This window comes from Callithrix jacchus, chromosome 4 (assembly GCF_049354715.1).
Source record: "Callithrix jacchus isolate 240 chromosome 4, calJac240_pri, whole genome shotgun sequence".
NCBI lineage: Eukaryota > Metazoa > Chordata > Mammalia > Primates > Cebidae > Callithrix > Callithrix jacchus.
Genome location: NC_133505.1, coordinates 111,478,698 through 111,502,764, shown reverse-complemented (window position 1 = coordinate 111,502,764; position 24,067 = coordinate 111,478,698). Strand labels below are relative to the sequence as shown.

The 24,067-nt window shown below is 40.6% G+C and overlaps 1 protein-coding gene across 2 annotated transcripts in view; it reads left to right on the top strand.

Annotated features, from left to right (window-relative positions):
- The window catches only part of PREP (prolyl endopeptidase), a 120,208-nt gene that overhangs the window by 18,018 nt on the left and 78,123 nt on the right, over positions 1 to 24,067 (top strand). For both annotated transcript variants that reach the window (XM_035296416.3, XM_002806719.6), the window contains exons 3-6: positions 8,037 to 8,170; positions 9,294 to 9,424; positions 11,944 to 12,153; positions 16,588 to 16,709. In XM_035296416.3, the coding sequence (XP_035152307.2) occupies positions 8,037 to 8,170; positions 9,294 to 9,424; positions 11,944 to 12,153; positions 16,588 to 16,709 (597 nt within the window). The remainder of the gene's footprint in view (positions 1 to 8,036; positions 8,171 to 9,293; positions 9,425 to 11,943; positions 12,154 to 16,587; positions 16,710 to 24,067) is intronic.

The following is a 24,067-nucleotide window of genomic DNA, read 5'->3' as shown; positions in this document are numbered from 1 at the left end:
TCTGCAAATATTCATCTCTGTCCCTGAAAAAGGATTCTGATGGTTTTGCCTGGGTTTACTACTGTTGCTATTTTGTTGACTATTTCCTGTAGATTTAAACTGATGGAAAGACTCTGCTTATGAAAATGAATAGGTTTTACTTATCTAAAGAACATGGAATGGAGTTAGGGTAGTTAGAATACACATAGAGGTGCTGTCATATTATCTGTGACAGATGGAGGTACATGTGACCAGTACCCAGAATCCTCACTGAGAATGCTCAGTTGCAGATGATAAGATCTGATGAAGAGAGAGGGTAAACCTCAAACTTTCTGAAGGTATAATTGTCATGTTCCAGCCAGATGTCCCTTATCAGTCACAGTGTGGTCATTGCCCTTCAGTACCTGGTATAACCAAGCATGAGCACTCAGTCTCCCAAGCCTCCTCCCTGTACACTCCTGAATTCACTAGTGCAGGACTGAAGCAGGCTGGCTCCCTGATGTATGAGTCATGCCAGCAAGCCCTGAGATTGGCCACAGCCTCACCTGCATGAGATCCTGCCCAGCCCTGGTCTAGGGGAGGGACCTTCTGATTGGCCAGCAGGGGTCACATACACTCCTTCCCTGACTATCAGTGGGACTTTACAGGGCACCAGAAAGAAATAGATGTCAACTCCAATAGTGTTTGCCGCATCCCATGAACCTTAATATGTGATAGTCTTGCTTTTCTTATTTTTTGTATTTTCTCAGTAATCTTGTTGCAGTTTGAATTTCCTCATTGATACAGAATTATTCAGGGGAGGATATGTGTGTGTTTAATGTCCTCATGATCAGATGTTTAGTTAGATTTGGATTTGAGGTGCTAATCACCTCTTTCTTCATCAGGTTTTTGGTCAGGAGAGTATACACCAAAGAACGGAGCCCAGTGGGGTTAAAATTTCAGTTTTGAATGGACTCCCTGGTAATGACAAATATTGAGAACAAGGCTTGAATATCAGGTTGGAGTGATGGTTTCTGCTTCCTCCCCAGTTGAAGAATCTAACCCCAGTGAGGGAACAAGTTGATTTACCCACACAGGAGCAGGCAGAGAGGTGGAAAGAGGCCTGATGGGGCTTCTAGAAGGCCCTGTCCAGTCTATTGGTCATACGGAACTGGAAGCTTACGATAAGCCCTTTTTACGCAAGAGCAGTTGGTCCCAGAGAGAAAGATGGGCCCACTCTGGGTTTTTTATGTCAAAGTTGAGCCTCACTGATTGAACTAGATATTTCTCCATCTTGAGAATGAGTAGGGGCTTGTGGACCAGGAAAATAAAGCACTTCACGTGGTGGGGTTAATGTCATTGTGGTCAAAACTGGCCTGAACAAGCTTTTCTTTTTGGGGCTTAAGATTCCCTCTTTGTTGTCTGATGGGCTGCTAATTTTTGTAAACATTCGGTAAGTACTGGAAAATTAGGGGCACTCATGTTTTTTTTTGTTTGTGTTTTTGTTTTTTTATGGTAGAGATTCCTTGGCACAGAGATTAGTCTTGGAAAGTACATTATTCCAATCCTTTATAGTTTCCATTTCTGGACATGTTTCCTGAAAAACAGCTGCATCTAATGCTCCTTTTGGCATGACCTGCCTTGACCGTCCTGCCCTCCTGGCCCTAAGTCCCACAGCCTCAGGGTGAGCTCTACCACCTCTTGGCTGCTTTTTGATGGGGGTGTCTCTGTACTTGGAGAGTCATTTCCAAATTCCAAATCCTGCTAAAGTGAGAGGGGATCCAAGTGTGCCGCCCCTGTCTTTTACTTAGGCTGGGATTATGGTTTTTGCCACTTTCTCCGGAAGCCCCTGATAGTTCTTAACCAAGTCCTATGTCTATTATTTGTAGCAGATACTCCTCAAAGCCTGTGGGATGTAGATAGCACCACTCCCAGTTTTCCTTGGTATTTCAGAAGAGAGGACGTTGATACTGTGCCTGAGCCAGTCTCTACCTGGAAGTCCCTCCTGGTGTCTTGCCTGCAGATGGCACTTACCCCAGCCCATCCTGGCCTGTCCTGGAAGTAGCTCCCCCTTTATTTGTTCTCCTCTAGCACATATCTTGATGCTTCATTCATCTTGTTAATCACGTGGTGCACATTGTGGTGTTTTGTATAAATATTTATGTAATGAGTATAGACATAATTTTTATTCATTTATGTAAGAATTGTAAAAAGAGTTTTCTTTAAATGAACAGTATTTATAATTTACACTTCCATTTAGAAAGGGAAAAGTTAGAATTATATATTCAGATGTGGGGCAATCAGTAAGTGAGCCTACATCTGTATTTCATAAGCCAATTTTTTTTAAATTGACATGTGAAAATCGTATATATTTATGGTGTGCAGCATGATATTTTGACATATGTAGAAATTGTGAAATGGCTAAATCCAGCTATTTAACATGTGCATTACCTCACACGTGTGTGTGTGTGTGTGTATGTGTGTGTGTGTGGTGAGAATACTTAAAATACTTAAAATCCCTGTTAGCAATTTTCAGGTATACAATATGTGTATTCCTAAATGTAGTTACCATGTTATACAATGGATCTCTTATTTCTCCTGTCTAACTGACACTCTGGATCCTTTTACCAACATCCTCCCCTAACCCCCACCTCTGGTATCCACCATTTTACTGCTTCTGTAAGGTTGACTCAAAATTTTCAATAACACATGTAAGTGAGAGCATGAGGTATTCATCTTTCTTTGCCCAGCTTATTCCTTAAGACTGCAGTATTTTGTGCATTAAAATAGAGTATATACAAGGGCAATTTGAAAAAATTCTTCTGAAGACAGTAGGAGTAAAGGAATCTCAGCTCCCAAATTAAGCCACCCTTTGCCAGATAGCTTTTCTTTTCTTTTTTTTAATTGCAGTAAGAACACTTCACATGATGGCTACCCTTGTAACAGATTTTTCTGTGCACAACATAGTATTGCTAACTATAGGTACAGTGTTGTATAGCAGATCTCTAGAACTTAGTGATTATGCATAAATGAAGCTTTCCTTTGCTTTTTTTTTTGTTTTTGAGATGGCGTTTCACTCTGTCGCCAGGCTGGAGTGCAGTGGCACAACCTTGGCTCACTACAACCTCCACCTTCAGGTTCAAATGATTCTCCTGCCTCAGCCTCCCAAGTAGCTGGGACTACAGGCACATGCCACCACACCCAGCTAATTTTTTGTATTTGTAGTAGAGACGGGGTTTCACCATGTTGGCCAGGATGATCTTGATCTCCTGACCTCGTGATCCGCCCACCTCAGCCTCCCAAAAGTGCTGGGATTACAGGTGTGAGCCACTGTGCCTGGCCTGCTTTTAAGCTTTCTAATAGTCAAGGCAAATGTGATATAAGATTTCTTAGTTTTGAGCAGCTACTCTGCTAGGCAAATGTGTTCAGATTCATCTATAGATATAAAATCGAAACTGTTGGCCCTCTTTAGAAGCTCAGCTGCACGCATCAGGGGCTTTCATGTTTCAGTTGTTTTAATACATCCTAGAATGAGACTGCGGGTACCAAAACTTCTTGAACAAGGAATTTGAGTTTTCCTCACCCTGCCTCCTTATCACCATGTAATTCTTCCAGTTCTCTCTTTCTTTATTTTTGTTCTTTTTCTCCCTTATCCCTCAATTTTTTCCTAAAGTTTAGACCAACCAAGATGGTGTACCTGTTAAATAGATAAAGGACCAGGAAGATATTTTCCTGGTTAAAATATCAGAAATATTATTGGCATTTGTGTAACCCTAAATTTAACAAAGCTTCTTTACAAAAAATTTTCTGCCACCTTCATGAAAAGGATTTGCCCAAGTTATAAAGATGTGTGTTATGAAAGAACTTGAGACTTTTAGGACTTTGGACACTTTTTGGTTTTATGTCTAAATATTTGACTTGGAAGAGTACAGTCTTTAAGTATTGGTCTATTTAAAGTAATTAGCTACCATTTGTGGGTAGGAGGTGACAAAACTGGATGTACTAATCCTAAAATTATTGGGTAGCATTTTTATACCTGACATAACAGTTTTATGAAAATTTCATATGTGAAAAGCCAGTGTGTCTGCTTCAGGGTGAGAGGAATTCTGTTGCAGTGGTTGTGACTATACCATGAGACATGTAAAAGAAGCAAAGCAAAATAGAGAAACAGCTGGAGAACACAATTCTGCTTTTCCAAGGAAAATGAACTGAGCAATCTGTTGAGCAGCCTCTGACCTTTGGACCCACCGTGGGCCTAAGTGCAGCCTAATGCAAATCAGAAGGATTAGGGAAATGACATCTTGGGTGCCCTCCTTAGAGAATCCCTCAGTGGAAGGGCAAGGGCCAGCCAGGACCCTCAGCATGGGGTCTCAGAGTAGACCCCTTCTTAGGGTTCTGACTAGAATGTTCTGGTGAGGCCCTCTGGGAAATAGCCACAAAAAAACTGCAAACTGTGCTGTGCCCATTTTCTCTGACTCCACTCTCATTATGATGGTTGTTCCCACCCCTTTTAGAGACCAACCATTTCACTCGGCCCCCCAGCTGGCCTCTCTGTCTCCACTTTCGCTCCCCTGTAGTCTGCTCTCCATCCAAAGCAGAGTACTTTTTCAGGAAAGGTAAATCTCCTTACCCAATCATGGCTTATTTGCACTTTGATGAGAGATTAAACATCCTATCTGCCCACCAGGTGCTACCTGCTGTAGCTCAGGTCTGGTCCACTGGCCTCAGCTCATTCCTAGCCTCACACACCTGCTTACTCTTCTTCATACCTGCCAAGTTATTCCCCCTGCCAGGACTCCTACACCTGCCGTTTCCTCTGCCCAAAATGTTCTGCCCCACCTTGCATGGTTACTCCCTCTCAAACCTTAATTTGAAACCTCCTCAGAAGGGCTATTGTGACCACCCCGCTTAATTAGGTGTCCTCCTTCCCAGTGATTTTTCAAGTTCTGCAGGGAATGGCTGGTTTGTAAATTTCCAAACCATTTTGTGGACTGAGGTTTTTCCAAAATGTAACGAAGATGCCATAGCAGTGTCAAAGTGCCGTAAAGGTTTTCAGCACTCTTGTGTTCCCCACTCCTCTCCTTGTGGGCTGGTAGCAAACAGTTCAGGCCAACGCTGATCTGTGGTTGACACTTTGGGAAGCAAGCAGCATCGCTCTGCTGATTATCCTGTGTATGTCCCTAGAACCAACCATTCTGCAACCCTCTGGCTTTTTGTGCGTGTTTGTCCTCAGTAGAATGAACTCCATGATGACAGGGATTTTAGCTTGGACTTGTCACTCAAGTGGATGTCCAAGATGTCATCATGGATGAGCTCCATGATGACAGGGGTTTTAGCTTGGACTTGTCATTCATCCATGTGGGTGTTCCAGCTCTCTGATGTTCCTCCCCAGCACAGCCCAGTTCACGCAGGAGAAAATCATAGAAGGCCCAGGTTTCGTCTCCCTCCTCCCCTGGGTGGATCTGTTTCATTCTCCACATCCTGTATGAGTCTCTGAGTGATATTGCTAACTCACTGCATGACCTTAACCAGGGACTTTAATACCACTTGCCTCTGTCTCCATCTCTGTGAAGTGGGCATGGTGTTTTCTTCCACTGTAAAATGAGGTAGTGCTTTTGGACACACTTTGTGATCTCCAAAATGCTCCCCTGAGTGGCTTCTGAGGTAGGCATTGATTTTGTAACTGAAAAACAAAAGCCAATTTCCTCCTTGAATTTTTAATGAGGGAAAGTGCAGCCAGCAAACTTCCTGTAAAGGACCACATAGTAAATATTTTAAATGTTGCAAGCCACATAAGTCTCTGTTGGTTTTACCCCCTACCTCTTTAAAAATATAGAAACTCTTCCGAGCTCCAGAACAGTACGAAAGCAGGCCAGGGCGAAGATTGCCAAACCATAGTGATAGTTGGAATTGTATTTCTGTGGGACAAAGTAAATTTTATTTTTGGTTTAAATGAAATCAGAAATGTGACCTATAACGGTTTTATTTTTCTTGAATTGGTCCTGTTGCAAAAATGTTAATTACTTTACTCATACTTTACACCCTTTGTCTCTTGTTTTTAAATGTGTCATAATCAGTGAGCTTTGGAACAATTTGTCTCACCATAAAATTGTGGTTCCCCAGAGTGGGATTGATGGTTTTTGTAGAGGAACCCAAAGCATAGTTACACATTGGAAGACCAGCTTGATGATATGTCAAAAGTGGACTCTGATAATAATGCATTTTTGACTGCCATTCAAAATATATTGTGGTCTTAATTTCCTGAAGTTTTTCCCTGATGATTTACTTATTTATAGACATCTGATGAAATCTTCTATTGAATTTAAAGCTGATACGGTGTTCTTGTTTCATTTCTGGCTAATAGCCAGATGTGAATTACTGCTGGGCAAGTTTGTATCCTATTGTCTGTCAACTTTTAACTGCTTAGTAACAAATAGGGTGTGCTTGGATACAACTCATCTTTTTTTTTTTTTTTTTTTTTTTTGAGACGGAGTTTCGCTCCCGTTACCCAGGCTGGAGTGCAATGGCGCGATCTCGGCTCACCACAACCTCTGCCTCCTGGGTCCAGGCAATTCTCCTGCCTCAGCCTCCTGAGTAGCTGGGATTACAGGCACGCGCCACCATGCCCAGCCAATTTTTTGTATCTTTTGTAGAAACGGGGTTTCACCACATTGACCAGGATGGTCTCGATATCTTGACCTCGTGATCCACCCGCCTCGGCCTCCCAAAGTGCTGGGATTACAGGCGTGAGCCACTGCGCCCGGCCTTTTTTTTTTTTGAGTCGGAGTTTCGCTCTTGTTACCCAGGCTGGAGTGCAATGGCGCAATCTTGGCTCACCACAACCTCCGCCTCCTGGGTTCAGGAAATTCTCCCGCCTCAGCCTCCTGAGTAGCTGGGATTACAGGCACGCACCACCATGCCCAGCTAATTTTTTGTATTTTTAGTAGAGACGGGGTTTCACCATGTTGACCAGGATGGTCTCGATCTCTTGACCTCGTGATCCACTGCACCTTGGCCTTCTTGTCTTCGCTGCCAGTATTTCCTGACAGCGATCTCTTGCCTCTCTTATAAACCATGTTGCCTATGTTCTTATTCTTCGGCAGTGCCATTCTTTCCAGTGTGTCTAGTGTTTTTGTTTTTTTTTATGTGTGTTTTAAGACAGTCTCTCTGTGTCGCCCAGGCTGAAGTGTAGGGGCACGATCTTGGCTTACTGGAACCTCCACCTTCTGGGTTCAAGCGATTCTCATGCCTCAAGCCTCCTGAGTAGCTGGAATTACAGGCACGCCCGCCACCATGCCTGGCAAATTTTTGTATTTTGAGTAGAGATGGGGTTTCGCCATGCTGGCCAGGCTGGTCTTGATCTTCTGGCCTCGCCCGCCTCAGCCATCCAAAGTGCTGGGATTACAGGCATGAGCCACTGCGCCTGACCTCCCAACGTGTTTTTTGGTTGCAAATTTTAGCAAAGTTCTCTGATTGAAATTGACATGGTAGTAGGTCTTAGCAAGTCAAAACCAAAATCAGTAAAATAGTGCCTCGGTATCTCTGACTTTCTCTCTCTAACTCTGACATGTCGGGATAGCCAACTGCTGAATAAGAAGCCTGGAACCCTGGCACTGTGTAAATGCAGATTATTCGCAGTATGTGGCCTGAGCTACAGTATCGTATGTTTGCTAGGAGCGTGGATCTTGGAGCCAAATCTGCCATCGCCTCTTTCTAGCTGTAGGATGTTGGGCAACTTTTTAACCACTCCAAACCTCAGTTTCCCCATCTGTAAAGTTGGCATAATAAAAGGACCTTCTCCATAGGATTATTATGAGTTTTAAATAAGTTAATATTTGCCCTGTAAGGATTAGCTGAGTTAGTGCCTTGTAAGCATTGGCTGTTATTATTATGTGTTAGTCACTTGGCAGGAGCTGGGCCGGTATGAAGAAGAGTTAAGAGGTGAGAGGCTGGTAATGAGAGAGAAGAGGCACTGGCCGAGAGGCAAAGTGTGCTTTTTCTGATATATATTAGTGGATAACACTTTACATGGAAAATCTTGTATTTAACTTGCTTTGTCCATTTTAATTTCTCCACAGGCCTTCGTGGAGGCCCAGAATAAGATCACTGTGCCATTTCTTGAGCAGTGTCCTATCAGAGGTTTATACAAAGAGAGAATGACTGAACTGTATGATTATCCCAAGTATAGTTGCCACTTCAAGAAAGGAAAACGGTATGTGAGACTGCCTTTACTGAATTTCCTTTTTATTTTCAAAGCAAATGCTTTCTTAAATTGTAAAGTACAAATTCCAGATAACTTATTCTTGTATAAGAGTAATTCATTATAAGGAATTAATTTCTATGCCTGAATATGAGAATAATATTTTTTTATCTATTAGGTATTGTCCAAATTGTTACAATAATGGTGAAGAAATTTAGTAGAGATATAAAGTAATCTAGGTTATAGGAAATCATTGTTGCCTTATGGTTAGTCATTGGTGAGATAGGATGATTCATAGACAGCAGTGGAGGTTTGTTTGCCTCCAAAATTAATTACCTTTGGTTTATACTACTTGGAAACGTTTAATTCGATGTATTTCTTGCATCCCAAGAATGGTGAACTGGTGAAATTCACTTCTCTTGTTCCTGTCCCATTAACGCCCACTTACACATGCTTTGTTTGATTGCTTATTAAATCTCTTCGGAGCCACTATCACAAATTTACTTTAGACTTTCTTGAGCCCTCTGCCATTCTCACACAGAGATCAGCAAAGGAGAGTCTGCATTCCAAACCCCGCCTGCCTACCTATTTTTATAAATAAGGTCTGATTGGGACACAGCTATGCTTGTTGGTTTATGTATTGTCCGTGGCTGCTTTTTTGCTACAGCTGTAGGCTTGAGTATTATAGTGATAGATTGTGTGGCTCACAGAGCCTGAAATATTTGCAGTCTTGCCCTTTACAGAGAAAGTGTGCTGACCTTCCACCCTAGCAGCCTGGCTAGGGAAAAGAACCAGAATTATATTTTAGAAAAATCTGCTTTCTTCTTCATTTAAAAGAAAAGTTACTGCTTTATTCGAATACCAATTTTTATTTAACACATAAAATGATCTTCATTTGTCTCTACTTAGCTAATGTGCAGAATTACAGTACATGATTTGAATATGGAAAGCAATTCTGTTAATAAGCTCTAGGTAGAGAGAAATGATGGGACCTTTCACCCATGTCCCTATATCCCTGTGATGGCCAGATGACAGTTGCACCTTTGTAGGTTTTTGGGTTTTGCCTGTATGTGTTTGGTTTTACTCCACAAATAGAAGACTTCACAGCTAAATAAAGACCATCTTTGTTCCCCAGGTATTTTTATTTTTACAATACAGGTTTGCAGAACCAGCGAGTATTATATGTACAGGATTCCTTAGAGGGTGAGGCCAAAGTGTTCCTGGACCCCAACATACTGTCTGATGATGGCACGGTGGCACTCCGAGGTAACTGCTTTACAGAGAGGCTCATGGGACCTCTCTTGGAGCTCTGAAGTTAGTGCAGTTGCTTTACCTCTGAAATACCCGGCAGGGTATGGACCATATTGTAGAACAGATGCACATACAATATCAGGAAAGCTAATTTTTGCACAGTATATTTAGAATACATGAATAGTCACATTCCTCTTTGCCACTGGGATGGCATGAAGCAGAACTGGAGGATAATTTACACTGGACCCAAATTAGCTTCTAGGGCTTCTGGGATCTTGAAGTATCATCATCATTTCCTATAACATCCCTGAGACCTATCTGTGATTAGAAAAAAAATAAGTTGTCTTCTATGAGAAATTTAAGCTTACAAAGAATGTTCCAACTATAAATATTAAACAGGAAAGAATGTTTATCAGACCAATTTCCCTCTTGGAAAGGTGATCAGAATTTTAAAAATCCATTTAATTGTCAGCATGCTAGAATTACAAGTAAAAACACACAATCTTGTAGAAATTGAACAGCTGGGTATCCTGTTCCCTGAAGATGCAGGTTTAAAGACTAAGTTTGTCCACAGTTGCTGTACATTTCTTACTTAACTTTGCCCCTGAGTTAACCTCCTCCACAGACCATAGAGAAGAATACCCCAGGTTTGTTGTGCTGTCAGCAGAGTTCCAGGGTAAGGAACTCAGTTATTCTCCAGTTCTGTGATTTAATAATTGTAAACTCTATAATGATAACGTCCTAAATGACATTGGCTCAGCATTTCCCCTGTAGTATCTTCTGGTTTTGTAGAAAAAAAGCATATGATTAGGTATGGCCCTCTAAAATCGAGAAATTGGAACAATGAAGTCCTCTGTAATCAATGAGATGGGAGTTACAGAGCCCCATTCCATCAGATCCGTGCAAAGAAAGCCCTTTTATGCAAGCACTTCTAACCATGGTTCATTCGTTCAGTGGTCCACCCTCCCCTCCCTCTGAATAGGCTGTGTATGTAAACAGTGATTCTTTATCAAACCAATATTGAAAATAAGACATCCGCCAGCTTGACAAGAATGTTCTTCCATGAATCTGAGCATGTAGTTTTAAGTGAATTTAATATACAGGTTCTGTAGAAGTAACATATCCCATAAAGGAGTTCACTTAGTTTCCACAAGGATCTATCTTGCAATCCATTCAAAGGAACAGGGTCTTAACTCCCACTCCGATAATGCATTCTTCTAGGTGGCTTCATTATGGAATGTTTACCATGGACAAAGCCTTGATGGATGAGAAGATAAATTAGGCATGGGACCTGCCTCAAACAGTTACTGAGTTTTCTAAGAGTGGTGTTACAGGGAAGTTATCACAATAGGAGTAAACATTCAGATTCTTTTCATAGTATATGATTTTTAAACACACATTTCAAATCAAAAGGTTTTATTTAAATTTTTCTGAAAATTTTCTGATATATGTATATGAACAATTGAAACACTCCGGTACTATGTAGAATACAAGGTGAATGTGTTTCTTCCTCCCATCACCTTCTAGACTCTTTCCTGCATTTACATACACATGAACCTGATACTTTATAGGACTTACAATGATTAATGAGTAGGTTCTGTGAAATGTTAAACTAATTTTTCATTAATTGAAATTTCATGTAAAAGAATAGGAAACCTCTGATAATAGTTGAGCTTAAAATTTTCAGTCCCCAGTAACATTTAGCAAACAGCCTAAGAGGGTATCTCCGGTGTCAGAGTCTCCAGTAGGAGGTATTTTATCAAATACTTTACATACTTACATATATAGATGTGTTATAATTATAGAAGCTAATATCAAACACAAGTATTTGGCAGGAAACATTCCATAGTGGTTAGAACATTCCATCAGGGCCCTAAGGTCTATAGACATGTTGCTTTTCCTTTCACAGTTTCTTGTGGAATGTGCATACCAGAAGCCTTCATTGCAAATCCTCAGGCTTTATTTACCTGGGCCTGTGATGGTCAGACAGTGTCAACATTAATCCTTGTGCACAAGAAATGCCCCCCAAATTAGGCTGTAACCAGGGATTTTAGGTAGTTTGGAAACAATTCCCCAAATTATCTAACAGCTACAATTTAGTTCTATTATATGGTATGTGCCATAATTCAGTCATTACTCTAAAAGCAGTTTCGTTTTTCTCTTTATTCCCTTTAGAGTATAAATAAAATATGACAGAAGTCCCAGATGAGCTCTGCTTTTAACTGAACTGCCTATTGAATTACAAAAATTTCAGAATGAAAGCATTTTAGTGGGCATACAATCCAATATTTCATTTTACAGACAAATTAAGACCTGGAGAGGTTAGGAAGCTTGTCTAAGGTCATAAGGGTAATTCCTGTAAGACTTGGCTGAGCCCCCAAGATTCCTCACTACCAGATTCCTATTCCTTTTGTTGCCACATTCTACCTCCATGTTATGAAAGAGAATGAAAGAGAGCTTTGTCAGGCGGTGTGAAGAACAGTGGAGTTGTGTTCCCATGTTTGTCATTGGGTGATTTCCCCTGTGTCCCATAGGTTATGCATTCAGTGAAGATGGTGAATATTTTGCCTATGGTCTGAGTGCCAGTGGTTCAGACTGGGTGACGATCAAGTTCATGAAAGTTGATGGTGCCAAAGAGCTTCCAGATGTGCTTGAAAGAGTCAAGTTCAGCTGTATGGCCTGGACCCACGATGGGAAGGGAATGTTCTACAACTCATACCCACAACAGGATGGAAAAAGTGATGGTGAGTGGACTTCAGATGAAGCACATTTTTCACAAAATGAAGTCTGACTTCATGTGACTGAAAAGAGATGCTAAACCCTATATAAAGGTTGTGTGGTCCAGAACCATGTTTTCTCAGAAGGTGTTGTATCAGTTGGCTTTGCTGTATAATAGACCGTACCAAAATGTAGTGGCTTAGAGTCATAACCATTTATTTTTGCTCTGAGCCTGTGGGTTGGCCAGGTAGGTCTTCTGGGCTTAGCCGAGTTCTAACGTGTATCTGTGGTCAGCTGCAGGTCAGTTGGTTCATCTTGGCTTGGCTCTTTTACATGTCTGGGACCTCAGCTGGGATGACTAGCAGACTAGCCTGGGCTTGCTCACATGGCAACTCAGTAGAATTACAAGAGGGGGAGCTTAAAGATACAGACTTCTTAATGCCTAGGCTTGCGTTGGCTAAAGCAAGTCAGAGGGCCAGCCCTTTTTCAACGGGTGGAGAAATAGATACAGGGAACTGTGGAAAATTGGGATCATTATTACAGTCAGTCATTCCCTTATAGATGTGTTATATCTCCTAAAGGGATTATAGATAGGAGTTTTTAAAAACCAAGCTATTCGATGACGTTGAGTGATTATAAAACTTTCCTACTATAGTAATCATATTCTCCTCTGATCAGAAGTTATAGGTCACCTGTTGGTTGCCATTTATCTTGATACTTTTCTCCCTATTACTTCCTGGACATACCTTCCTTTGTTGTTCTCTTTAACTGTACAAAGGTCCTTTTGTGTTCAAGTGGTTCCTTCTCCTTTCCTCCTTCACTTCTAATTTTCCCAGATAGGAAGGGCTATGTACCTTGTATCTTACTGGTACAAGCTGTCATTTTCTTCCTTTTGCTACCCCACATTTCTATGTGGTATGTAGCATTGTCTTGTTAGGTTAGTTTGTCTTTACAGGTGAGTTTTACGATCTCCGTGTTAGAGATGAGGAGCTCAGGTACAGAGGCTTTGCTGGAGTGCTGGATATGGCAAGAAGCATAGCTACTCCAGTGCTTTCTAGTGTACATGCTGTCCTCTTACCATGACTTGTATCTTTGTCATCTTTAAATATTCTTGCTCTCTTTTCTGTTTTACCCCCACTTGAATCGGGAATAAGACTATAGTGCTTTTCGTCTCTTTTGGCTGTGTTTAGTTTTTTTTTTTTTTTGAGACGGAGTTTCGCTCTTGTTACCCAGGCTGGAGTGCAATGGCGCGACCTCGGCTCACTGCAACCTCTGCCTCCTGGGTTCAGGCAATTCTCCTGCCTCAGCCTCCTGAGTAGCTGGGATTACAGGCATGCGCCACCATGCCCAGCTGATTTTTGTATTTTTAGTAGAGACAGGGTTTCACCAGGTTGACCAGGATGGTCTCGATCTCTTGACCTCGTGATCCACCCGCCTCGGCCTCCCAAAGTGCTGGGATTACAGGCTTGAGCCACCGCGCCCGGCCGGCTGTGTTTAGTTTTATCTGCTTTTTGATTAGGCTACATCAAGACTTTTTTTTTTTTTAATTCACCAATGAATTACAAGAGAAGCTAAAAGTAGGCTTTTTATTCAAGGATGTTGGCCAAAGAAAGACATCTGTGCTCTGGAAATGAAATTAGCTGCCTAAGAGTGCCCCAGAGTTAGAAAATGTTAGTTATTGCTATGTTCTGGGAGACAGAAAAATGTGACTGGCTAATTCATGTCAGATACAATGTTATTATGTTAACTTGTAAAAAACACAAATTATTATTTACCATCAGCTTTCAGTGGCACAAAATAATAAGGATTAGTAATTGTGATAGCTGTAAGAAAGCCAACATCATCATCTAGCTGTAATTTTGCTGCCCTCTTGTTGAGAGGATCTCAGTAGCCTCTTAGGCTGTGATGAGAACCTTACAAATGAAGCTAAGCAGTTCCTACCATGTGCTTCTTACCAGGTTCCTGAAAGTTCAATGACAGTCACTTAAGTGCCATACAGCTTTTTTTTAACATTGTGGTAGTGTCTTACCTTTTTGTTCCCTTGCTGTGAAAGCCTGGTACATCATCATAATGCAAAAAGAAGTTCAGCCTCAAAGTAGTCTCCAAAATCAACAAATATGAGTGAATTACTTTCAGGTTGATATTCAGCTGATGCTTAACTTTTAATAAATAAAGGTTAGTTTTTAGAACAGTTTTAAGTTAACAGCAAAACTGAGAAGAAAATATAGAGACTTCTCATGTGCCTCCTGCCCCGACATATTCATAACCTCTCATCGCAAGCATCTCCCACCAGAGTGGTACATTTGTTTTTAATTGGTAAATCTACATTGACACATCATTATCATCCATGTTCATGGTTTACATCAGGGTTTGATTTTGGTATTGCATGTTTTGTAGGTTTGAATAAATGTATGGTGACATGTGTCCAGGGGTGTAGTATCATACACAGTAGCTTCACTGCCCGAAAAGTCCATTTTGTTCCAACGATTCATTCCTTTCTCATCCCAATCTTTGGCAATCACTGATCTTTTTGCTGTCTTTATAGTTTTGTCTTTTCTAGAATGTCCTGTAATAGGAATAAAACAATATGTAGCCTTTTCAGATTGGCTTTTTTTTTCAGTTACTAATAACACATTTAGGTTCCCTACATGCCTTTTCACGGCTTGATGGCTCATTTCGTTTTAGTGTTGAATAATCATTGTTTGAATGTGCCACAGGGTATCCATTCACCTACAGAAAGAACTTTCGGTTGCTTCCAAGTTTTGGCACTTATGAATAAAACTGCTATAAAAAAATCTGTCTGCAGGTCTTTGTTTGGATATAAGTTTTAAACTCCTTTGGGTAAAGGTGCATGATTTGTGGGATCATGTGGTTAAGAGTCTGTTTAGTTTTTTAAGAATCCTCCAAAACTCTTCCAGAGTGGCTAGGCCATTTTGCCTTCCTGCCAGCAATGAATGAGAGTTCCTCTTGTTCCACACCCTGGCCAGAATTCAGAACCTTGATTCAGAACCAACATTTGGTACTATCAGGGTTCTGAATTCTGGCCATTCTTATAAATGTATAGTTATATCTGATTTTTTTTTTTTTTTTTTTTGAGATGGAGTCTTTTTCTGTCACCCATGCTGGAGTGCAGTAGCATGATCTCAGCTCACTGCAACCTCTGCCTCCCGGGTTCAAGCAATTCTCCTATCTCAGAATCTCAAGTAGCGGAGACTACAGGTGCACACCACCACACTTAACTAATTTTTGTCCTCTTACCATGACTTGTATCTTTGTCATCTTTAAATATTCTTGCTCTCTTTTCTGTTTTTCCCCCAGTTGAATTGGGAATAAGGCTAACTAATTTTTGTATTTTTAGCAGAGACAGGGTTTCACCATGTTGATCAGACTAGTCTTGAACTCTTGACCTCAGGTGATCCACCCACCTCGACCTCCCAAAGCACTCGGATTACAGGTGTGAACCACCATGCCCAGCCATATCTGATTGTTTTAACTTACATTTCCCTAATAATATATGATGTGGAGCATCTTTCCATATGATGCTATGTATCTTTGCCATCTCTGTATCTTTGTTCGGGTGTCTGTCAAGGCCTTTGGCCAGGTTTTAATTGGGTTTTTTGTTTTCTTATTGCTGAGTTCTTTGTATGTTTAGGAATTTTATAGTTTTATGTTTTACATTCAGGTCTGTGATCCATTGTGAGTGAATTTCTGTGAAGGATGTAAGATCTTGTCTGGATTCATATTTTTGCCTGTGGCTGTCTGGTTGTCCCAGTACCATTTGGAGCTATTGTACTGCCTTTGTTCCATTGTCAAAGATCAATTAGCTGTATTTATATGGTCTGTCTCTGGGCCCTCTCTTCCGTTCCATTGATCTGTTTGTTGTTTTGCTACTACCACATTATCTTGATCACTGTAGCTTTGTAATAAATCTTGAAGCGGGGTAGTGCCAGTCCTCCAACTTCGTTCTCCTTCTGTATTATTATGTTGGCTATCCGGTATATTTTGCTGTTGTGCTTTAGAATCAGTTTTGTCAATCCACAAAATATGTTTCTGGTGTTATGTTTGGGATTTCATTAATCTATAGACAAAAATGGGAAGAACTGATATCTTGACAATATTGAGTCTTCCTATTCATGAACATGGACTAGCTCTTCATCTATTTAGTTCTTCTACTTTTTTCATCAGAATTTTGCAGTTTTCCTTAGATAGATCTTACAGGTATTTTGTTAGATTTATACCTAAAGATTTCATTTTTGGAGGTGCTAACATATTGTGTTTAATTTCAAAATCTACTTGTTCATTGCTGGTAGACAGGAAAGAAATTATTTCTATATGTTAACCTTGTATCCTGCAACCAACTACTTAACTTTTTAAATGTTTCTAGCATTCTGCAATTTGGGTGGAATTGATTTTCGTAAAATTGCCAAGTGCATTTCAGTGTACATTTTTAACTCCTCCAGGTACAGAGACATCCACCAATCTCCACCAAAAGCTCTACTACCATGTCTTGGGAACCGATCAGTCAGAAGATATTTTGTGTGCTCAGTTTCCTGATGAACCTAAATGGATGGGTGGAGCGGAGGTATTGTACAGCTGTGAAATTTTACCCTCAAAGACTATGTTTCATGGATGTGTGTAAAAATATTCTTATTATGTGGTGACCTTTATGGGTGGTAGAAGTCCCATGAGTGAATATTCTTTTGTTAAAAATATTGGTATTCACATTGACTCTTAATAATGGAGGTGATAAACCTTTTAACAGCAGTCTAAACCTATTACTCTTAATATTAAAAGTAATACTTTGAGGGTAAAAAAGTAATTTTACTTACAGTAAAAACTATAAAAGTACCTAGTAAGGTAAAACATGAATCTTTCAAAACTCAGAATCCTGCTTCTCAGAGGTGAAGGTAGTAGTCTTCCACAGATTTTCTCCGTACATGCAAGTGAGAATATGGAGAAAAGAGAGTGTGTGTCTTTTCCTTTTTTACACAACTGTGCTCTTTTCATTCATATTGTTTACTTGTTTTTACCTAAAAATAAGTATCTTTTAGACATTTTTCTCATCAATATTCATACATTCCTTGGGGGTCTTGACAGGGACCAACCTCTTGAAGTGATAGGTTTTTAAGTTACTGGCCTAGAGTTTATTCTGTATTTTGAGAATCAATTCTGAAGAAACTTAGGGATACTTGGAGTAAGACTTTGGCTCTGGTTAGTTCATTTCTGGGTACTAAGAAACATTTCTTGTTAGTGAAGCATTCTGAATGTTTTGTTATGGGTGGGATGTTATTTCATTTTTAATGGGAATGAGGAATTACTACAAACTTTGAGCTCTTCTATTGAAAAACAATTAGCAGTTTGTTAGGAAAGGACATTCTAAATTTGAACTATATTCCTAGGTCTACTTCTTTGGGGAGCAAAACTGGAATCTATGGTATTTTATTCCATGGGAATTGGTCTTCTGTATTCCAGATTGTCCTTTTATTTATTTATTTGGGTTTTCTAGAGCAGAAGTTGACAAAAAACTATGGCCACTGGACTGAATCTGGCCTGCTGCCTGTTTTTTGTAACTAAGAGGTTTTTTTGCAGCACAGCCACACCCATTATCACCTGCTTTCAAGTTCTAACTGCGGAGTTGAGTAATTGCCACAGAAGTCCATTTGGCTCACAAAGCTGAAAATATGGAGTGTCTCTGGACCTTTGTAGAAAAAGTTTGCCGGATTTTGGTAGAATGTGTTGAAAATAAATATATAGGACATTTTATTACTCTAAAATGTGTCCATTCTTCATGCTTTTTCTTTCGCATCTAACTTCTCACTCTACCAGCTTTTCTTGTACAGTTAATATTGTCATTTTTCTCACAGATTTGTTTTTACTGGCTTTTCTGAGATCCATTTGGAGATTGTTTCCGCTAAGTTTTTTGTCTTCCACAGCTTCTCCTTGTACCTAACGCTTCTGTCTACCATAGATATGAAATAGTATACATTTTTACCTTCATCTGATTGAAATATAATTAAGATAAATATGCTACAAAAATTAGATTATATATCTCTCTCATGAAATTGACCCTTATAATGATTATTTACAAGCTGTACTTCAGTGACGTGTACTTTAAGTGAACTTACAAGTTCAGTGGCATTAAGTTCATTGACATTGTTGTGCAACCATTATCCTCATCGATCCCCAGAACTTTTCATCTTGCAAAACGGAAACTCCACCCTGTGAACAGTAACTGTCTGTTTCCCTGACTCCTCTCCACCCAGCACTGCTATCACCTGGCAGTCACCATTCTACTTTTGGTCCCTTAGTATTTGACTGCTCTGGGTATCTCATATACATGTCATCTTACAGTATTTGTCTTTTTGTGACTGACTGACTTCATTAAGCCTAACATCTTCAAGCTGCAGCCGTCTTGCAGTGTGTGTCAGAGTTTCCTTCCTATTTAAGGCTGAACAATATTTCAGTACATGTGTGTGCCATGTTTTGTTTATCCATTCATCCTTGGACACTTGGATTGCTTTCCACAGCATTGTTATGAGTAATGCTGCTGTGAGCAGCTACTGTTTACAAATACAGTGGAAATATATCACATGCATTAAACATGTATAGTCACTTCTACCTAGGCAAATGAAAAGAAAACCAAATTTAAGTGGTTTAGATGATCCTTCTGCCATTCTTTCAATAGATGCATGCTCTACGTAACTCATCTGATATAATCTTTACTACTGTTTGAGAAGGAAGGAATGCGTAAAGAAAATAAAATACCTACCAGGGTAATTATCTTGCAAGTCTACAGTTGGAACTGCCTGCTGGGTCTGTTAGGGCCACAGCCTGTATCTTCTTAACCACTATGCATGCACACTGTCTCCCTGGTCAAGAGGAAAGGGCACATAAAAATAAGAATAATGACTTTATTTTGTTTTATTTATTTATTTGAGATTGAGTCTTGCTCTGTCACCTAGGCTGGAGTGTAGTGGTGTGATCTCTGCTCACTGCAGCCTCTGTTTCCCAGGTTCAAGCAATTTTCCTGCTTCAGCCTCCTGAGTAGTTGGGATTACACAGGTGTGGGTCACCACACCATGATAATTTTTGTATTTTTAGTAGAAGCAGGGTTTCACCACGTTGGCCAGGCTGGTCTTAAACTCCTGACCTCAGGTGATCCACCTGTCTTGGCCTCCCAAAGTGCTGGAATTACAGGTGTGAGCCACCACGCATGGCCTAAGAGTAATGACTTTAAAAAAGAGTAATAAATAAAGGGATGCATCTCTGCTGCACTGAAATAATAAATTAAGTTGCTTTCAAAAAAAAAGCTAAAGGAACAATATAAAGTGAGTCCTTCATATTTGATCTTTATTGGATCAGGCCCCCGTTTAGTGAATTGTGCAGAGGAAGTCTATGAGAAAACTAGTGGGCTCTATAAACAAAAGGTGGGTGTAGACTTTCCTCAAGCAGTGTTCCAGCCATGTGGGTGGTCTTGTTGTGACTTGTATTATTCCACCAGTTACCAGGGCTGATCAGGCAAGTCTGGCTGGCTAGGTGAGCTCCTTCCTTCCTCCCTTCCCAACCCAGCTGTATGTGATCTCCTTCTGAGCAAAAGGACCATCTTGCTACATGGCGGAGTACCCTTGTCACTTAAACATGAATTCTAGAGTTCTGCTAGTGTGACACCTCAGAAGCCTCAGGCCCAACCTGAATCGATGGTCCATTTCTGAGTGTTCACTCAGAAAAATATAGATCATGAAAAAAATCTTGAGGTGTGAATTTCTTGTGCCCTTTAAGAAGTGTGATAAAGCCATGGGAGTCCAAGAAGCAGGTACACTGTAGAACCAGCTGGGCCAGAAGCACCTAGGGCTGGTGGATACATTAGCACTCAGGCTATTCATCGGAAGTGAGGCCGTTTCTCAACTGATTTGCATATTAGAGAAAAGCAATAGTCCTCTTATTTTGTTTTTTTTGAGACAGGATCTCACTCTGTCTCCCAGGCTGGAGTGCAATGTCGTGATTTTGGCTCACTGCAACCTCCGCCTCCCAATTTCAAGCAATTCTTTCCCCTCAGCTTCCCAAGTAGCTGGGATTACAGGCTTGCACCATCATGCCCAGCTAATTTTTGTATTTTTTAGTGGACAGTGTTTTACCATGTTGGCCAGGCTGGTCTTGAACCCCTGACCTCAAGTGATCTGTCCACCTTGGTCTTTCAAAGTGCTGGGATTACAGGCATGAGCCACTGTGCCCAGCCATAGTCTTCTTTACAACCATGTACCAAAGACATGTGCTGCATTTGTTGCTTTTATTTTTAAAATACTTCCTTTTACTACAGTCATAGAACCTAGTATTTTGATAACACATTTTATAGTGTCTATGATGAGAGAGCCACTGTTATAGCAAAGGGAGTATACTGGAACAGAAATTTTTATTCTAGTTCTGTCTGTGGCCTTGAGCAAGTCACTTAATCTATCCAAGTTCATTTCTTGTATTTCCTCCAGGGCTTTTTCAGCTCTGAACTGGATAGAGGATTTATCACAGCATCTCTTAGCCTCTTGGGAGAAAACTTAGCTGCTGGGTGTGAGAGAAATGGGACACTGAACAGGATGCAGGTTTTGTGGGTGTGGGTGGAGGAACCCTCTGGGCAGAGGCTGGTTGTGCATGTGGATGTGTGCAGATTTCTCTGGCTCACTGCTGTCCACCTCCCCTTCAGCTGCTGCAGTCCAAGTTCACTGCGAACTTCTCTTTATATTCTAGATGCAATCTCCTTGTGACTCATCTCCTTTCTTCACAGGTACCTCCTCTGCCTTCCTGCATGGACAGGTCTTTCTTGGCTTGCTCAGACAGATCTCAGGGAGTTCCAATCAGAAAGCAGCTTTAGTTTCCCCACTGTTACCTTCAGTCACGCTGTGACAGTGTGTCTTCCCAGGATGACTTCCTTCTACCTGGCAGAACTCCTTGCTTTTGGACACTTTTGGGTATTGGAACTGCTGTTAGAGGTTATTGCAGTCCAAAACAAAATATCGTTCTCTCCAATTTACATGCTTTTGCCCTCTACCCAGCTCAAGTTTGCCAAGCCCCTCTCCTTGCATATTCATCCTATTAGTTTCCCCAGTAGCCATGCAGGGAGGAGAAGTAAGAAAAGGGAAATGGGAGTTCTGCTTATTGGGAATTGTTTGTTAGTCTGTCATTTTTGGTCTTTCTTGGCTGCTTGCAATCAGGATGCGTGTCCAGATTCTAGCTCTCTTTATGCCATCCTTTTGTAGAGGGATCCCCTCAATTTTAGGAACCTCTGTACTTTGCTGTTCCCTGATGGGTGTTATAAACTCTCTGGCTGCCCTTTTGCACAACCTGCCTGTCCCCAGAGCTTTTGCTCCCAGAAGCACTCCCTCGAGATTTAGACTTTTCTTTCCTTCCTCCACCTTTTTATTTCCTCAGGGACCTTTCAAGATGACTTGAGGCCAGCTGTCTTCCTGGTAGCTTCCTGGGTACCTCTTGACCCAGAGGAAGGCTTTCCATGGGTAACTCTGTCCTGGAAGTACAGGCTGTGTTCACTGCCCTCCTCACTTACAGCCAAGGACCTCAGGCAGCCTCCCACACTCAGTCCTTCCTGCACATGTCCAGGATGCTGGAGCTCATTCCCCCGGGGTATAACATGAAACAGCTGGCATTGGGCTTTGATGGGCAGAGATGCCAGTTATTTAATATTGAGTTTGAGGCTTTACTTGAAGGACAGTTTCATGGCAGGATAGAAATTGTTATGTTCTATTGGACAAAAAAACTCCCACAAGGCTCTTTTAAAGTGAAGTGTGAGCATTTGGAGCATTTGGGGAAAATCCTAAAGAAATCAAACATTTGCAGCACTGTTCCCAGCAGAGGGTGCTCTAGAATGAAGATTGTGAAAATGCATCATCTCTTTAGAAAGGATTAAGGAGAAAATGCCCTGCTTCTTTGCGATTATCTCACCAAATCCTGTATTGAGAACCTAATTCTGTTATACCTAATTCTTGAAAAGGTTTTTTTGGTTTTTTTCTCAAAAGTAATCCAGAATCTTAATATCTGTCACATACCTTCACAAGCCATTTTTATATGTTCACCTGTGATCCCCAGTAATTAAAAACACATATATTACACATACGTTAACATATAAAGTGTGTTGCCTGCTGCTTGACTTATAGTAGGAATACAGTGAATGTTAATTTCCTTACTCTTCCCACATCCGCTGTGGAAGTTCATGCACATGAAGACCAGCAGGGTCTCACCTTCCAGAACAGACACAGGAAAGTCCAGTGGTATTCCTGGGGGGATCTCTGCCTCCCCTGCCCCTCGCGAGTTGTCTCTTTTTGACTTGGACCAGCAATTGCTCAGTAATCCTCTTCCCAGTTGGCACAGTCCATACATTTATTCCCCGAGCACTTAGTAAGCCCTTGACTTATGTCCACCACTGTTTTTCCTTCCATTAGCACTGCCTTACATGATAATATTCACTGTGCTGATTAGCACACAGGAAAATCTCAGCAGCATGGGTGGGAAGGCAGAAAAGTCAGGAAGCCAAGCTAGAGAACTGGATGTGAGTAAAGCAGGAAGGCTGTGCTGCTCTTCATACATAAAACAATCCTGCAGGAAAGTCATTTTTAGTAGACATGTTGGATTTGTTGATCAGTCACTTTTCTCACAGAACGCTTGTTTTGCTCAGCAAAGGAGAAAATAAGACAAACAGTAGATATTTTTTTTTTTCCTCTGAGATGGAGTCTCGTGCTGTCACCCAGGCTGGAGTGCAGTGTCACAATCTTGGCTCACTGCAAGCTCCGCCTCCCGGTTCAAGCAATTCTCATGCCTCAGCCTCCCAAATAGCTGGAATTACAGGCGCCTGCCACCACACTGAGCTAATTTTTGTATTTTTAGTAGAGAGAGGTTTCACCATGTTGGCCAGGCTGGTCTTGAACTCCTCACCTCAAATGATCCACCCATTTCAGCCTCCCAAAGTGCTGGGATTACAGGCATGAGCCACCACACCTGACCCAAAGAGTAGATTCTTGAATAACAAAATTTATCAACCAGGTAACTTAGAAACAGTAGTGCCTGTACATGTCGAGACATACATTATTTATTTTATTTTGTATGTGTTTTGTTTTCTTAGAATTTTCTGTTTTATCTGTTTCTGGCATACCAAGCAACACATCATACAGTATTTGGATTGATTTCTTTTTTTCTTCTATTGCTATAGAACCACACTGTACTGGGAAAGCTGGGTAACTTTATTTGTTAAAATTATTAATGCACCCTCACCTGTGCCTATGGCTCCCCTGTATGTCTGTTACTGGCATTGCCTCTTATTTTTATTACAAATTCATAAATGAGTTTCATATATGAAAAGTCATCATTGTAGGTGGTTAGTTTTAAAAGTTTTCCTAAGTGTCAGAAAAATAATGTTAAAGGGATGTTGCTTTGATTCAAACTATTATGAAAGGAATTCAGATTTATATAAAATAAATTTGTATAAGATAATTTACATAAAATAAAGTCTCCTGCTCTGAGAGTAGCATGATTAACTCTCAAAGCTATTGAGATGCATTTTTACTCCTTTTGTTAATTTCCAGGACAATTTCAAGTGTCACTGTTTTTTAGAATACTTTTTTTACATGCAACTAATTCTTTTATTACAACAAATAAAAGAAAATACCTTCCTCAGTTTGATAGTGCGTGTAGATTCAAATAATAAAAAAACTTTCTTCACCTTTTTTCTGTTAGATTCTAAGAGAAGAAAAATAAATATGCTAAAGAAATGTCATGGCCTTGAAAATTTGCTTGATACGCCACCACTACCGGAGTTTACTTCCCAGCACAAAATAGCTTTTGAGTTTTTCCTTAAAAATATGTTTGATGTAAGTCCACATAGTCTATGTATATATAAATATTAGATTGTGTTCTGTTGCTTTTAAGGATAAATTACTTCAT